This window comes from Oncorhynchus tshawytscha, linkage group LG14 (assembly GCF_018296145.1).
Source record: "Oncorhynchus tshawytscha isolate Ot180627B linkage group LG14, Otsh_v2.0, whole genome shotgun sequence".
Classification (NCBI taxonomy): domain Eukaryota; kingdom Metazoa; phylum Chordata; class Actinopteri; order Salmoniformes; family Salmonidae; genus Oncorhynchus; species Oncorhynchus tshawytscha.
In genome coordinates this window covers 37,191,297-37,206,302 of record NC_056442.1, presented here as the reverse complement: position 1 = coordinate 37,206,302, position 15,006 = coordinate 37,191,297, and the positions used below count along the sequence as shown (strand labels likewise).

At 45.5% G+C, this 15,006-nt stretch overlaps 1 protein-coding gene across 3 annotated transcripts in view; it reads right to left on the bottom strand.

The window, feature by feature from the left end:
* atm (ATM serine/threonine kinase) overlaps positions 1-15,006 on the bottom strand; it is a 39,943-nt gene that overhangs the window by 10,592 nt on the left and 14,345 nt on the right. For 2 of the 3 annotated variants that reach the window (XM_024445292.2, XM_024445295.2), the window contains exons 13-45: positions 14,727-14,952; positions 14,513-14,644; positions 14,297-14,422; positions 14,100-14,189; positions 13,788-13,983; positions 13,348-13,541; positions 13,119-13,201; positions 12,814-12,969; positions 12,640-12,715; positions 12,388-12,518; positions 12,141-12,258; positions 11,884-12,054; positions 10,987-11,150; positions 10,357-10,600; positions 5,675-5,793; positions 5,460-5,586; positions 5,093-5,292; positions 4,787-4,961; positions 4,468-4,626; positions 4,203-4,335; positions 3,988-4,083; positions 3,646-3,817; positions 3,098-3,239; positions 2,791-2,967; positions 2,447-2,624; positions 2,100-2,211; positions 1,742-1,900; positions 1,546-1,654; positions 1,376-1,464; positions 1,185-1,287; positions 924-1,072; positions 605-709; positions 380-499 (exon numbers count right to left, since the gene is read on the bottom strand). In XM_024445292.2, the coding sequence (XP_024301060.1) occupies positions 380-499; positions 605-709; positions 924-1,072; positions 1,185-1,287; positions 1,376-1,464; positions 1,546-1,654; positions 1,742-1,900; positions 2,100-2,211; positions 2,447-2,624; positions 2,791-2,967; positions 3,098-3,239; positions 3,646-3,817; positions 3,988-4,083; positions 4,203-4,335; positions 4,468-4,626; positions 4,787-4,961; positions 5,093-5,292; positions 5,460-5,586; positions 5,675-5,793; positions 10,357-10,600; positions 10,987-11,150; positions 11,884-12,054; positions 12,141-12,258; positions 12,388-12,518; positions 12,640-12,715; positions 12,814-12,969; positions 13,119-13,201; positions 13,348-13,541; positions 13,788-13,983; positions 14,100-14,189; positions 14,297-14,422; positions 14,513-14,644; positions 14,727-14,952 (4,731 nt within the window). The remainder of the gene's footprint in view (positions 1-379; positions 500-604; positions 710-923; positions 1,073-1,184; positions 1,288-1,375; positions 1,465-1,545; positions 1,655-1,741; positions 1,901-2,099; positions 2,212-2,446; positions 2,625-2,790; positions 2,968-3,097; positions 3,240-3,645; positions 3,818-3,987; positions 4,084-4,202; positions 4,336-4,467; positions 4,627-4,786; positions 4,962-5,092; positions 5,293-5,459; positions 5,587-5,674; positions 5,794-10,356; positions 10,601-10,986; positions 11,151-11,883; positions 12,055-12,140; positions 12,259-12,387; positions 12,519-12,639; positions 12,716-12,813; positions 12,970-13,118; positions 13,202-13,347; positions 13,542-13,787; positions 13,984-14,099; positions 14,190-14,296; positions 14,423-14,512; positions 14,645-14,726; positions 14,953-15,006) is intronic. The other variant, XM_024445294.2, reaches the window with a different exon arrangement.

The following is a 15,006-nucleotide window of genomic DNA, read 5'->3' as shown; positions in this document are numbered from 1 at the left end:
TTATTTAACCAGCCCATTGAGACCGAGAGACTCTTTTTAAGGTAGACCTGGCCAAGAAGGCAGCAACAATCAATACATTACATCATTAAAGCATACAACAATACAATACAACATGACGCACCCTAAAAAAAAGCATTTACACTCCTCCGTAACAGTCTCCCATGTTCTTTTTGTTTACCTTTTAAACCATCAGTGTTTTCTATTTTTTTATTGTGTGCAAATAAAACATTTATAAAAAATACAAAAACTCTGTTTGTGGATATGCATTGTGTTGAGGTATGAGACACAGTGGGTTTCAAATCAAATATAAAATACACTTTCTATACTGTATAGATATTTGAAATTAGCGATGTTGACATGCTGGGAAGGTAGATCATACTTGGAGAAGAGTTGTCGGATGCTCTCCAGCTCACTGATCCTCTGGAGGTTCCGTAGAGCAGGGTAGAGAGAGGACACTGCCTCCAGACTGCCTTTGCACAGTTCCTCCACCTCATTGCCCCTGATGCCACACACAATTCATTTAAATGAGTATAGTTGTTTGTGTGGTGATATTTTGATGGCTGAGAGATAGTTGTTGATTTCCATGAGGGAAACCTTGTTTTACCTGGCATAGTTAAGAGTTTGGTCGAATGTGGAAAACTCTTTGTCTCTCAAAGCCTGCAAGGAGCAGAACACTGACTCGTTGAAGCCAGGGTTCAATTTCTCATTCCTGAAACAAGCAAGAAGGCAAGACACCAAGGGCACGTGTCAATCCATTTAGCAATATTTTCTTCACCTTCTAAAATACCACCTCAGGAACCCTTACTTTCATACCCCTTGTCTTCCAGAGGCCCCTCCCACTCACCTTTCCTATGGGCCACAGTCCTGAGGCACCTCTCAATCACATGTCTGATAAGTCACAAACCGAGGCCCTTTCCACTTACCTCTCTGATAGGTCACAGTCCCACTGCATGTTCCTCCAGGCAGCCTGAAACCTTAGCTCCCTTAGCTCCGCCCCCCACTCCACCCCCTCACTCTCCAGACCCCGCAGGTAGGTGGCCAGGATACTGCTCAGACCAATGTTCTGCAGACCCTGAGGGACCATTGGACAAGCAGCATTAGGTTTTGTCATCCGTCCCCAACAATGGTTTACACAGACAGACAGAGACAATACAGATTTGGAGTTCAAACAAGTTTCTGCTTACCTCCACAATGCCCACTTGCCGTGTGCCATCAGGAAGATTGGAGTGGAGGTCGTAGGAGGTCAGAGCCTTTCCCCACATCGCCTCATGCTCATAGGTCCGAATCCTACAAAACAGACACACAAAAAGAGAATTCTCAGCTAACAAAACTTTGAATATCCAAGATAGAACAAAAATAGGATAACAAAGTTCACCTGGTGAGAGCGCTGGTCATCTTCCCACCTTCACACCCATACAGACTGTCTGGCTCCCCAATACTACGATACACCTCAATCAGTAGGTCCTAAGACATGGTACAGAAATGATAGTACGGAGCTATGCATTGGACAACAACACTAAAGGTTAATTGCAAAATCAACTCTACCTGTAGACTGATACCAGTGTCTTTCACACTCTCCTCTGTCAGACTGGAGATGGTGAAGTTCTGACTGCTCTCATCAAATGTGATTCTGCGCGACGCTCTGGACGGATTTCTGTAAGCAGAGGTAAAGAACGATGAGAACAACACAGAACAAGAAAGACATAAGAGACATCAGTATCTCCCATCATGTGTAGTGTACCTGCGGTTCTCCTCCATGTTAGTCTTGATCTTGTCGACGTAGATCTCAGAGTAGAGCAGGGCTGTGAAGTGGGCTGAGCAGGACTGGGCTGCCCTGGCCACCTCCAGGTAGTTCAGCTCCAACCAGAAGTTAGAGTGGCACACCGTACCACACAAGTTACTAGAACCAACACAACAGCATCAAACATCGTACCACACAAGTTACTAGAACCAACACAACAGCATCAAACACCGTACCACACAAGTTACTAGAACCAACACAATAGCATCAAACACCGTACCACCTAACAAAAGAGAGGGGTGCAGTAGATTTTATAGTCGTACAGGTCAGGAAGATAAGAGCAAATGCATCTACAAACCTATCAGATCCTAGAGGTCTTTGTTGCTGCCTCAGATAGTTAATGACAGAGAGCATGGTGCGCAGAGAGGCCTTATCCAACGGACCCTGGTTGGAAATGTCCGACTCTGCTGCTGAGATAATAAAAACTACTGTAATGACCTGATCTTCAGGAGAAAAACCTACTAGAAATGTCTAAAGTCAAACATACACAGCGAGCAAGCGAGAGAGCTAGAGAGAGAGAAAGAAAGCTAGAGAGAGAAAGAGCTAAAGAAAGAAAGCTAGAGAGAGAGGGAGCGAAAAAGGGAGAGAGAAAGAGAGAGAGAAAGAGCTAGAGAAAAAGGTAGAGAGATGGAGAGTAAAACCCACCAGAGTCTGAGGGGAGAGGAGTGGTGGAGCGGCTAGAGGCCCGGGCACGACTGAAACAGCTGGTGAAAAAGTCCTGGATGTGTGTGGAGAGGAGCTTCCTCCAGGAGCCGTCAGAGTCCCCCAGCAGGATGTCATGGATGATGAGCGGCAGCACCCTCTGGCAGAAGTCTGTTTTCACCTGAACACATGGGAAAGGATAGGGGTTAGAGACAGGGATATCTGACTGGAAAGATGAGCCGAAATTGAACATGTGTTTACAACGGCGTAGCGAGAGATGCCTGACTGAACAAGAAATTAGCATTAGCACAAGTGCTGGCCTAGAGATATAACAGCCATGCCCTCACCAGACACAGGGGCCGGGAAAGCAGCAGAGCTTCACTCCTGACCCCTCCACTGTCCAGCAGAACCATGCAGAGCATCTTCAACCAGGCCTTATGGCTGCCAGCCTCAGGCACCCACAGGTCCTGGCTCTCCAGCCGCTCCCTAGCCACCAAGCTCACCTCCTCACTCATCCCGACCACCTGCACAGGTGAATGGATAATTAACGCACACACACCGACACATATATGTATGCAAACAAATTCACACACTACGAAATTCAGACACACATACGAGGATGTGATATTTCAGGTCTTGAAAAGTCTGCCCAACCTTCTTCTTGGTAGACCTAAAAGGGTTGAGGTAAGCCAGCATGGGGTCACGGTTGTCTTTATGGATCTCCCAGAAGTCAGCTCCAGCCTGAGTGGCCAAGATGCCCTTCAGACTCTGGACAGCAGCTTGCCTCACCTCAATACTGACAGAAAAACACATGGGACCACAAAACATGACAGCATGTCAAGACACACTCATTATATGAAAACCATATGACAATACAGTGGCTACTTCCCTGTGCTAAATTCAGTGTTGAATTAGTAGGAAAGTGTCATTGTACTTTAGGGCCATTAGATACAGTATATGGCAGGGCTCTAAACTTCTACCATTATGGTCGCATATGCTCCTAAATATTTTACTGTGCTACCTGGAATTGTAATTTGGGAGCACCAGTGCCCCTAAAAAAATGTAAATGTATTTTTTAATTGGTGGCAATTATCATAATTTATACCTATAATATTTTTCTAAAATTCTAAACCTAAATTTTTCAACTTTGGAGCAAATGTGCTCTTTGAAAACATGTCAGCGTAGACCCCTGTATGATGTACCAGTGGTGTGTGAGGGCGTTGTTGATGCAGTTCAGGGTGATGTAGAGCCACTGTGGTTCCACTGAAGGGAAGAGTGATACAGCTCTGGCATTGAGCTGGTCCTTCCCATGGAGCAGAGCGATGGTGGAGAAATCCACAGGCCCCAGCTCTCCCAGACAGCTCCCTGCAGCCTCTATAAAAACATAGGCACATGGTCAAGGAAAAGACTAAGACCCCTTTCACACAACGGTGCCAAGCCGGCCGAAACTACTTCCTATCACATAAACAATTATTGATGCTTTCTTGGGCTGAGAGAGGAAACATACGCAGTGCCAACAGTGAGGTTGTGGTAACCATACATACCTAAGATGTCTCTTCCTCCAGGGTGATTGGCTGCTAGCTTACAGAGCTGTAGTAGGTTAAGGACCAGCAGCACCAACACACTCTCTGCAGGGTCCGCTAGAATGAAGAGGTACAGAGATAGGATTCAAAAAGGGCAAACTAACACACTCATCCCCACACACAGATACATGGGTCTGGTAACATATCTAGTCTACGGTAGCCCTCCCCTCTCTGACCGAGGCACTCTCTCAGCAGTGGTCTGATCTGGCTCTTGTTGTTGTGGAGTTGTCTCCTCAGGTCCTTCAGCCCCTCCAGTCTGGTCAGAGGCAGGGAGTCACAGGAAGCCACAGACAGGAAGTGGGCTATCTCCTGTGGGCGAGACACAGAGAGGCTCATGGGATGTGGCAATAGTGTGACAGAAGTGTGAATCAGCTGTAGAGGTCATACATGAGTGGTTAGAGGGTGTGTGCTGTGCCCTGTGTGTGAAGGGGGTGTCCTTACCTGTCTGAGAGTGAATTTCCCTGTGCTGTACTTCAGTGTGTGCTGCACGGCCCTCAGCTCTCTGAACTCAGGTCGGTCTGGGAAGGGCTCTAACTTCTGGATGGCACTCTTCAGCTTGTCCTGACTCTCTACGACCAGGAACTTCAACAGACTGAGCACCTGAGAGAGAGAGGTCAACAGAGAGAAAGAAAAAAAAGAGCGAGAAGAGAGGGGAGAGAGAAGGAAAAAGAGAACAATGAACAGATTAACACCTACTTGGAGCAAATTATTATTTGTCATATAAATAGTCTACTGGCCAGGTAATACAACCATGTCTTACCTGCTGTGAGATAGCAAGTTGGGTTGTCACCTGGGCAGTGAGAGTACCAACGATAACCTGTAGGTGGCTCTCCACAGCATCGTCACAGAATTGCACGGCTGTGCGACACACAGAGGTCAGTAGGTCACAACACAGGGAGAAACTACGGCTGGACACCTCGTCCAACTGGGCCGGCCTGTCAGAAAACAAGAACAGGCAGAAAAACAGTTAACTACTAGAGAACGCAAAAATGATGAGTCACTCCATTGGATCTGTTTTTGAGGAGCAGACTTTGTGTGTGTGTGTGTACGCGCGTTTACCCCTAACCTGCTGTTGATGTGGTGGATGAGTGTGTAAATTATGTCTCGGAGGACGAAGGCCCAGGCTCCCCCCAGGCCGTCCTTGACCTCCTTGAGCAGCAGGCTGACAAACAGGTGGTACATCAGCAGGATGCGGTGCCTCTCGTAGGCATTGATCGTCTCAGCTGCCTTCTGACACACCGCCAGTAGGATCCTCTGGATGGAGATCTAGAATCACAACACAAGAGGATCACAGCATCCGGATTCCTTTCCAGATTAAACGTTTTGAAAAATTGGGCTCACGAAACCACAACTTTGTAAAGCCCTATTCTGTTCCATTGTGTAACAACATTTTACAGCCATTGCAATACAATGAGAGTAGGAGAGCATTTTACCGGAGTCTTGGATAAAATGGCCACCAGGGACTTGAGATTGGCACTGTGACACGAGCTGAGATAGTCCAGTGTGGCTTTTATGACATAGGAGCTGAAATAGGGTGGGTTTGGGGCTGGGTCCAGTTCCCTACAGAGAACATATTAACATCACAGTCAATGAAAAGGTTCTGAATGCAAGTAAGGGTGGTTGTGGAGTGATGTGTAGTGAACATTACCCTATGAACCTTCTCAGGTCCCCTCTGCCCCCCTCCTCAGTAGCAGCCCCTTCATACAGGGTCATCAACAGCTCCACCACAATGTCTGACAGGTTACTGTGAATCAGGCTGTCGATTTGCTGTGGAAAGTCCAACAGTGATACAGTAAGTTAGGTCTGAGAGAGAGACAGACATTAAAGATCGCTTTTACAGCTTCTAATGCAGGTTCACTTGACTGCTGCGGATTGTAGCTAGCTCAACCTGAAATGGTTGTATGGTGGGAAAATGAGAAACTCTTATGCACATACGCTGTATAAGCCTTAACCCTGTACATTCCCACTGTCATGTTTCTGTCATGTAAGAAGAAGCTAGTGTTCTTCCACTCTTGTGTATCTTAGTCACGCGGGGCCAAAGACAAAGGGCCATTTGAGAGTGACCACAATTTTTGGTCCATCCTGTTCTTTTTGTATCTTTCAAGAGCACAGCTGTGTGGAGATATGGAGAGACCAGAGGCTAGCTTGAGCAGCAGCAGCTAGATAGCTTACAAACAAGTGACAATGCCAGTTTTGTTACTATGTTCCCATCAGGCTCTTACACATTCGCTAAACTGCCACGTAGACAAAGGTTATAAAAGCTGAGACCCAAATCTTGCTAGTTGGGCTGTTAACTCTGCACCATTGAGTGAATTGTGAACCGCTCCAGAATAATAAAGTAGTTATTTGAAGAATCTACAGTCTCTCTCTCCCTTTCTGGTTAGAATTTCCATGACAATTCTTGGCGACGAGGATGGATTGGCCAACTCCGTTTGCTGATCGGACACCAAGGTTAACAGCGCGCAGGGGCTGCATTAGATGTAGTTCAGAGAGCCCACACTTCGCCTGAGTGGAGCAGAAGGGACCCGCCACGGACATGCCAGGGAGCGTCAGTGGACAGATACGCCATCCCGAACAATCAAATTAAGGGTGAGACTGACTTTCTTTAAAAGGACAACTAAAGTACACATTAAAATATATATATTGTCTTAGTGACAGAAGACTACTGTGTGTAGAGGAGAATTTGGTGTTTGAAGAAGACCTTGTCTTAGTGACAAGGAGGGCTCTACTGTGCGTGGAGAAAACCTGTTTTATAACAGAGGTATTCCCGTGTAAATGCGCATTATTTGGCAAAGTACTAAATTAATATTAATTGAGATGCCAATCGTCAGATGTAAATGCATGATGAAAGTGTTCCAGGACAGGGTCCTGAAGTACTATAGATACCAGGACAGGGTCCTGAAGTACTATAGATACCAGGACAGGGTCCTGAAGTACTATAGATACCAGGACAGGGTCCTGATGAAAGTGTTCCAGGACAGAGACCTGAAGTACTATAGATGCCAGGACAGGGTCCTGAAGTACTATAGATACCAGGACAGGGTCCTGAAGTACTATAGATACCAGGACAGGGTCCTGATGTACTATAGATACCAGGACAGGGTCCTGATGAAAGTGTTCCAGGACAGAGACCTGAAGTACTATAGATGCCAAGACAGGGTCCTGAAGTACTATAGATACCAGGACAGGGTCCTGATGAAAGTGTTCCAGGACAGAGTCCTGAAGTACTATAGATACCAGGACAGGGTCCTGATGAAAGTGTTCCAGGACAGGGTCCTGAAGTACTATAGATACCAGGACAGGGTCCTGATGAAAGTGTTCCAGGACAGAGACCTGAAGTACTATAGATGCCAAGCCAGGGTCCTGAAGTACTATAGATACCAGGACAGGGTCCTGATGAAAGTGTTCCAGGACAGAGTCCTGAAGTACTATAGATACCAGGACAGGGTCCTGATGAAAGTGTTCCAGGACAGGGTCCTGAAGTACTATAGATACCAGGACAGGGTCCTGATGAAAGTGTTCCAGGACAAGGTCCTGAAGTACTATAGATACCAGGACAGGGTCCTGATGAAAGTGTTCCAGGACAAGGTCCTGAAGTATTATAGATACCAGGACAGGGTCCTGATGAAAGTGTTCCAGGACAAGGTCCTGAAGTACTATAGATACCAGGACAGGGTCCTGATGAAAGTGTTCCAGGACAGGGTCCTGAAGTACTATAGATACCAGGACAGGGTCCTGAAGTACTATAGATACCAGGACAGGGTCCTGATGTACTATAGATACCAGGACAGGGTCCTGATGTACTATAGATACCAGGACAGGGTCCTGATGTACTATAGATACCAGGACAGGGTCCTGATGAAAGTGTTCCAGGACAGAGACCTGAAGTACTATAGATGCCAGGACAGGGTCCTGAAGTACTATAGATACCAGGACAGGGTCCTGATGAAAGTGTTCCAGGACAGAGTCCTGAAGTACTATAGATACCAGGACAGGGTCCTAATGAAAGTGTTCCAGGACAAGGTCCTGAAGTACTATAGATACCAGGACAGGGTCCTGATGAAAGTGTTCCAGGACAGGGTCCTGAAGTACTATAGATACCAGGACAGGGTCCTGAAGTACTATAGATACCAGGACAGGGTCCTGATGAAAGTGTTCCAGGACAGAGACCTGAAGTACTATAGATGCCAGGACAGGGTCCTGAAGTACTATAGATACCAGGACAGGGTCCTGAAGTACTATAGATACCAGGACAGGGTCCTGATGAAAGTGTTCCAGGACAGAGTCCTGATGAAAGTGTTCCAGGACAGAGTCCTGAAGTACTATAGATACCAGGACAGGGTCCTGATGAAAGTGTTCCAGGACAGGGTCCTGAAGTACTATAGATACCAGGACAGGGTCCTGATGAAAGTGTTCCAGGACAGGGTCCTGAAGTACTATAGATACCAGGACAGGGTCCTGATGAAAGTGTTCCAGGACAGGGTCCTGGAGTACTATAGATACCAGGACAGGGTCCTGATGAAAGTGTTCCAGGACAGGGTCCTGAAGTACTATAGATACCAGGACAGGGTCCTGAAGTACTATAGATACCAGGACAGGGTCCTGATGAAAGTGTTCCAGGACAGAGACCTGAAGTACTATAGATGCCAGGACAGGGTCCTGAAGTACTATAGATACCAGGACAGGGTCCTGAAGTACTATAGATACCAGGACAGGGTCCTGATGAAAGTGTTCCAGGACAGAGTCCTGATGAAAGTGTTCCAGGACAGAGTCCTGAAGTACTATAGATACCAGGACAGGGTCCTGATGAAAGTGTTCCAGGACAGGGTCCTGAAGTACTATAGATACCAGGACAGGGTCCTGATGAAAGTGTTCCAGGACAGGGTCCTGAAGTACTATAGATACCAGGACAGGGTCCTGATGAAAGTGTTCCAGGACAGGGTCCTGGAGTACTATAGATACCAGGACAGGGTCCTGGAGTACTATAGATACCAGGACAGGGTCCTGGAGTACTATAGATACCAGGACAGGGTCCTGAAGTACTATAGATACCAGGACAGGGTCCTGAAGTACTATAGATACCAGGACAGGGTCCTGAAGTACTATAGATACCAGGACAGGGTCCTGAAGAACTATAGATACCAGCACAGGGTCCTGATGAAAGTGTTCCAGGGTCCTGAGATAGAATTAAAAAATATTCCTACAGGATATAAAAATATTGTAAAAGAAAATGTATTAATCAATGGACTGGTAAAACAGTTGGTTATGATTGGGAAACCAGCTATACATTTAAAACCTTAAATGTGTATAGGAGGAACTACCATGTGGGTACAAAATCAAAAATGACAGAGTAATTCAAAAATATTTTGATGAGAAGAAATGACTCCTTTTTAATTATAAGAAAGGAAGACGTTCCTAACCAAATACTATTTGTTTTTGTTTCCTGAGTGTGTGTGTATTGACGAGAGATTCATATTATGGACGGACGATGAACCCTATCAGGCCCAACTGGCTGCACTGTGTGATTGCATAAAGGAACATTACCCACCAATGACTGATTGGTCAGCCATCCAGTTGCACACAGAATGTATACATTTATATTTTTTATTCAACATTTCTTAAACTAAGCAAGTCAGTGAAGAACATATTCTTATTTACAATGACGACCGAGGAACAGTGGGTTAACTGCCTTGTTCAGGGGCAGAACGGCAGATTTTTTTACTTGTCAGCTCGGGGATCTGATCTAGCAACCTTTTGGTTACTGGCCCAATGCTCTAACCACGCTACCTGCTGCCCCAGAAAGCCAAAGAGTCACTGGAGGACTACATTGGAAAACCGTGACAGATTAGGTGGATGAAGCAGGAGGTTGACGCTGAACCCTGGCCGTGTGGACAGTGTCAACGTGATGATTGTCCTCTTTGTACAGACGACGGGTGTACTCCTGTGTAACTTTTCAAATGACTTGTAACTGTTCAAATTATTCCCATAAGAATGTTTTGTACCATGTGAAGGTAAAAAAAACTGGCTCAACAGAAGCCCTTTACAAAGACAATGTAGTAGTGTAAGAAAGCCCTGTCCTACAATGGTTTTATATTTTGCTTGGTTGAAGTTTTGAAGAATGTGGTCTTTTTCTTCCTTTCCGATTAAAATTTCCACGACAGTTAGCAAACCTGGCACCAGGGTTGGAGTCAATTCCATTTCAATTCAGCCACTTCAGGGGATGAAGTGAAAAGGAATGGAACCCAATCCTGGTTTATACATGATAACATCCTACAGAGTTTTAAGCACATTCAGCTGCAGGCACAGAGACTCCAAGCGTCTCTTCCTCACCGGTTTTCCCAGGCAGTTGCTGTCCTTGAGTAGGTCATAGACCCTGTGGGCCTTCTCTCTCTGCCGGGCCACTTGGGCATCCTGGCCCGACATGGCAAAGTAGGGCAGGATGTTAACCATGATCTTAGGGAAGCAGTTGGCCAGCAGCTTCTTCCAGTCCTTACCCAGGTGGGTGCTGATGGACTTCACCTGCTTAAAGTCATCCAGGAAGACCAGGTGTGGGATAAGGACCTGATAGGAGGAGCTGGGATAAAACAAAGAAACAACAAATAAATCGATAGATGCATCATTCCTTCTTTCCTTAAGGTGATCTGACATGATTGAATAGGTGAAAGCAATATGGTAGAAACTCTACTTTCACCTCAATTCTGTCAGATCAGTAAATTCACAAAAAGTCATTTTATGGACATAAAATGTATGGGATGCGCCGAATTTGAATAGTAACTGAATTAAATAAAGGTGAAATAAAAAATTTAATAAATATAGCAGGTGCAGAACTTACCGTGAAATGCTTACTTACAAGCCCTTAACCAACAATGCAGTTAAAAAAAATAGAGTGAAGAAAATGTTTACTAAATAAACTAAAGTAAAAAATGTCATGTAGAACATAAACTAAGCATGTGCACCTACCTGTAGAAGTCCTTGAGAGTGGCGTGGTTGAGCAGAGTGTAAGGGAAGGACTCCAGAGTGTAGCCATGCTGGCCCAGCCACTCTGCCACCAGGTAATCCAGGTGAGAGCTGACAAACCCCTCCACACTCCTGTAGCCCAGAGCTCTGGACACACTGCCCAGGACCTAGAGGGGGTGAGAGACAAACCAGGTTAACATTCAGTCTGTCAATATCATAGCATATTGATACAGTAGTCAGAGAGATACTGTATGTAGTGATGGTGGAAAGCAGTTGTGTAAAGTACTTAAGTAAAAATACTTGAAAGTACTACATAAGTAGTTTTGAGGTATCTGTAGTTGACAACTTTTACTTTATTACATTCCAAAAGAAAAGTATGTACTTTTTACTCCATACATTTTCCCTGACACCCACAAGTACTCAATACATTTCGAATGCTTAGCAGGACAGGAAAATTGTCAAATTCACACACTTATCAAGAGAACATCCCTGGTCATCCCTACTGCCTCTGATCTGGCGGACTCACTAAACACATGCTTAGTTTGTAAATGATGTCAGTGTTGGAGCATGCCCCTGGATATCCGTGAATAAATAAAAACATGAAAATGATGCCATCTGAATTGCTTAATATAAGGAATTTGAAATGATTTCGACTTTTACTTTTAATATTTAAAGTATATTTTAGCAATTACATTTACTCAAGTAGTATTTTACTGGGTGACTTTCACTTGAATCATTTTCTATTAAGGTATGTTTACTTTTACTCAAGTATGACAATTGGGTACCTTTTCCACCCCTGGGGAAAGGGAAAGTTACCCACATTCAGTTTAAGAAACATGAATACAAAACATAATAATTGATGAGACCGTAAATATGTGTAGCCAAATGATTTTCCCTTACCTTTTTGATGAGTGGCTCCTCTATGTTGTTCTCCTTGTAGGACTGGAAGAGGGCGAAGAGGGACTGTTTCTCACAGACGGGGCTGCAGCACAGCACCACCGACACACTCTTCAGCAGCGTGGCCTTGCGGTTAAAGGTCTCGTCACTCAGGTCTTCAGGAGAGCTGTTCTTCTGTGACACACCAGGGAGAGCAGAGGGATAGTGAGACAGACTGGCCATAACTTCTGTCAGAGTAACATGTGAAAGACAGGTTTTACCTGGAGCCTCATCCCTTCTTGGGCTTTCAGGTAGACGTTCTCAAAGGCTGTCTGCTGGCATTTCAGAGGAAGCATCTTTCTCTTCTCCAAGCTGTCCGGTGTCATCTCCAAAAACAGCCTATGGATGGAAGAGAGCATGCATGGTAGACATGTCAAACATGTAAATATTTACTTTTTAACTTGAGAGACATTAGCCTCTGTGATGGAATTAAGGCTGGTGAGAGAGTGTTCTGTCGGTAAAAACAACCTTTCCACTGTCATGGCTGCAAGCATTCGTACATGATGGTGAGAGTCAGACAGGTGGGACGGGAGGATGACGGACACTGGAAGCTCCTCCTCCCTCAGGGTAATGACCGCCCACTTACAGCAAGGGTCAGCCTGACATAGGGGCAGAGACAGGGAAGTAAATCTTTGGTGTTATTACGCTCTACCTACCTAAAGACAGGGTGGTTATCATGGGCAGTTACTATGCTGTGATTTTAAAACATTGTGAGCTCACCTCCAGTAGAGCCAGTAGACAGTGAATTAATGCCACCTTTACAATTGCTGTGCATTTCCCCGTTCTGCCCAAAATGCTAGAAGAGACCATTAAAAAGTTGGAAGTTCAATTCTAGAACAAAGAACCAGAATTATTGTGAAGTCAAAATACAAAAATGGAGACTTTGGTGCTGACCAGAATCCAGAGACCACTTGGAGCAGAGCTCCTTGGACGTGTCTCATGTCATTGTGCTGGTCCTGGGTACGGCCCAGACTACGGATAGACGGTAGCAGACCCAGCAGCACTGCAGCACAGACCTCCTGGTCCTGGCGGTACAATGAGCAAAGATCCCTGCAAGCACAAAAAAAGTCCTAACGTCTCCAGCACCTACTGTATAGCATAGTATACTTGACACCTACTGTATAGCATAGTATACTTGACACCTACTGTATAGCATAGTATACTTGACATATGAATCTAGAAACAGAGGCCTTTCTTACGCCAGAGGTCTGAGGAGTGAGTCAAACTCTTCAGCTGCCAGCGATGTGTCCTCAGCAGGTAGTTTCTTCAGAAGGACCAGGTACTGAGGGGGGACAGGAAAATAATGAACTATTAGTATTCCATGTTAGAGATACAAGATCATCATCAGTCGTCATTTCCAACATGATTGGTAGGGAACAACGATTAGCTGTACAACATTGACCCCACTACACAGTCCTGGTCACTCACCATGTTGAGGTGTAGTGGCTTGGTGCAGTCTATCTGCTCCAGCAGCAGTAGTAACCTGCGGCGAACCTCCACTGGTTTGAAAGAGAGCCCGTGGATAAACTCAGCCGATACACACAGGGACAGGAACTCTAGACTGGCCAAGATGGCTAAATCCTGCTGGGCCAAATGCTCCTCAGCCAGTAGGCTTTTAGCATCTAGGAGAAGATAAGAGTATTTAAATGACCATCTGGTCACTGGTTGATTCCTAGAAATGCATAGAGGACAATGCCTGGTCTGATTATCATCTGCCAAGCCCCTACCTCTGGAAATATCTCATTGATCTGAAAGAATCAGATGGGGTGTACACAATGTCAATAGCTCCACCTCTATTATCCTGGCATAGTGGCTGATGCTGAGGGGTTAATTTTACATGTGGCATACGAAGGATATCATCCACTTGCCAAAACCACACTGGGTGTCATTGGGGTCCACATTCTGTCTGTGAGTCCCCTTAGATGTGCTGGTCTGTGGTCCGTCTCCATCATCAAACAGGTCAATATCCTCCTGCTGGTCAGCCTGTGTCCTCGTCATGTCCCAGTCCTCATCTGTGATCTCCTCCTCAATCCCCACACTACCTCTCTTACAGGAGCTGTTCAGCTGTGAGTTAGAAACAGAGACACAGGGTGAGCTTACATAATTCAGATCATTATAGAGTGGTTAAACAGGTCCAAATGATGGTTCATGGGACAGAAAGCAAACTCTCCATGACTCACCAACAGTTTGCATATTTCTGCCAGTTCAGTCAAAAGTCTTCCAGGGAAAATCTTCATGAACAAGTTGCAAGAGACAGAGCTCATACTGTCCTGTGGGAGAGGATATGTGGAAGTCAATGAAAGTACAGATAGAGAGACAGATTTTACACACAGATGTTGATGGTGGTGATAACGACGAGGAAGAATGCTTGACTTACCTTAACCCCTCTGTTGACACACTGTGTGCACAGCCGCATGACAGACCTGAGTGTGGTCATTGTCCCATCCTCTGCAATCTTCACCTTCACATTAGATATGTACTCACTAAAATCCTGGACCAGTGCCTTTGAAAAGCCAACAGAATATACAATGAATTACATATATGTGGATTTTCTGCAGGCATTAAAGAAATGTTATCAACCCGTTCAGACTACCTTGGCCTTTAGGAAGAGTTGGGAATGGCAGGCTTCTTCCTCAGTCAGGAGACCAGTAGAGACATATCCTGCTAAAACGCCAGTAAGGAGACTTGAACAACGAACCAGGCATTCTGGTGGTGTGGTCTGAGACTGAGGAGAAAACACACACAGTACTTAGTTTGAACATACACCAACTCACACAACCATGGTTCTAACATAGGCATTCACTCACATCTGGGGAGTAGCAGTTGAGTAGGTGGTCAGCCACAGACAAGAGGCCCTGCTCCAGCTTGTGTTTAAGGCTGGGGACAACAGTGAGCTGGGTGCCGGCTGAGGACACCATCACTTTCGCCATGGGGTTAGAGGGCATCTCGTCAAAGCTGAACTGCAGGTACATGCTCTCAATCTCACTCAGGGAACCTTTAACTTCCACTTGTGCTTGCTCTTGCATCACAGCACTTTAGGCAGAAGGAAAGATTGAAGGCGGCATGAAATCTATGGAGTTATGTTGA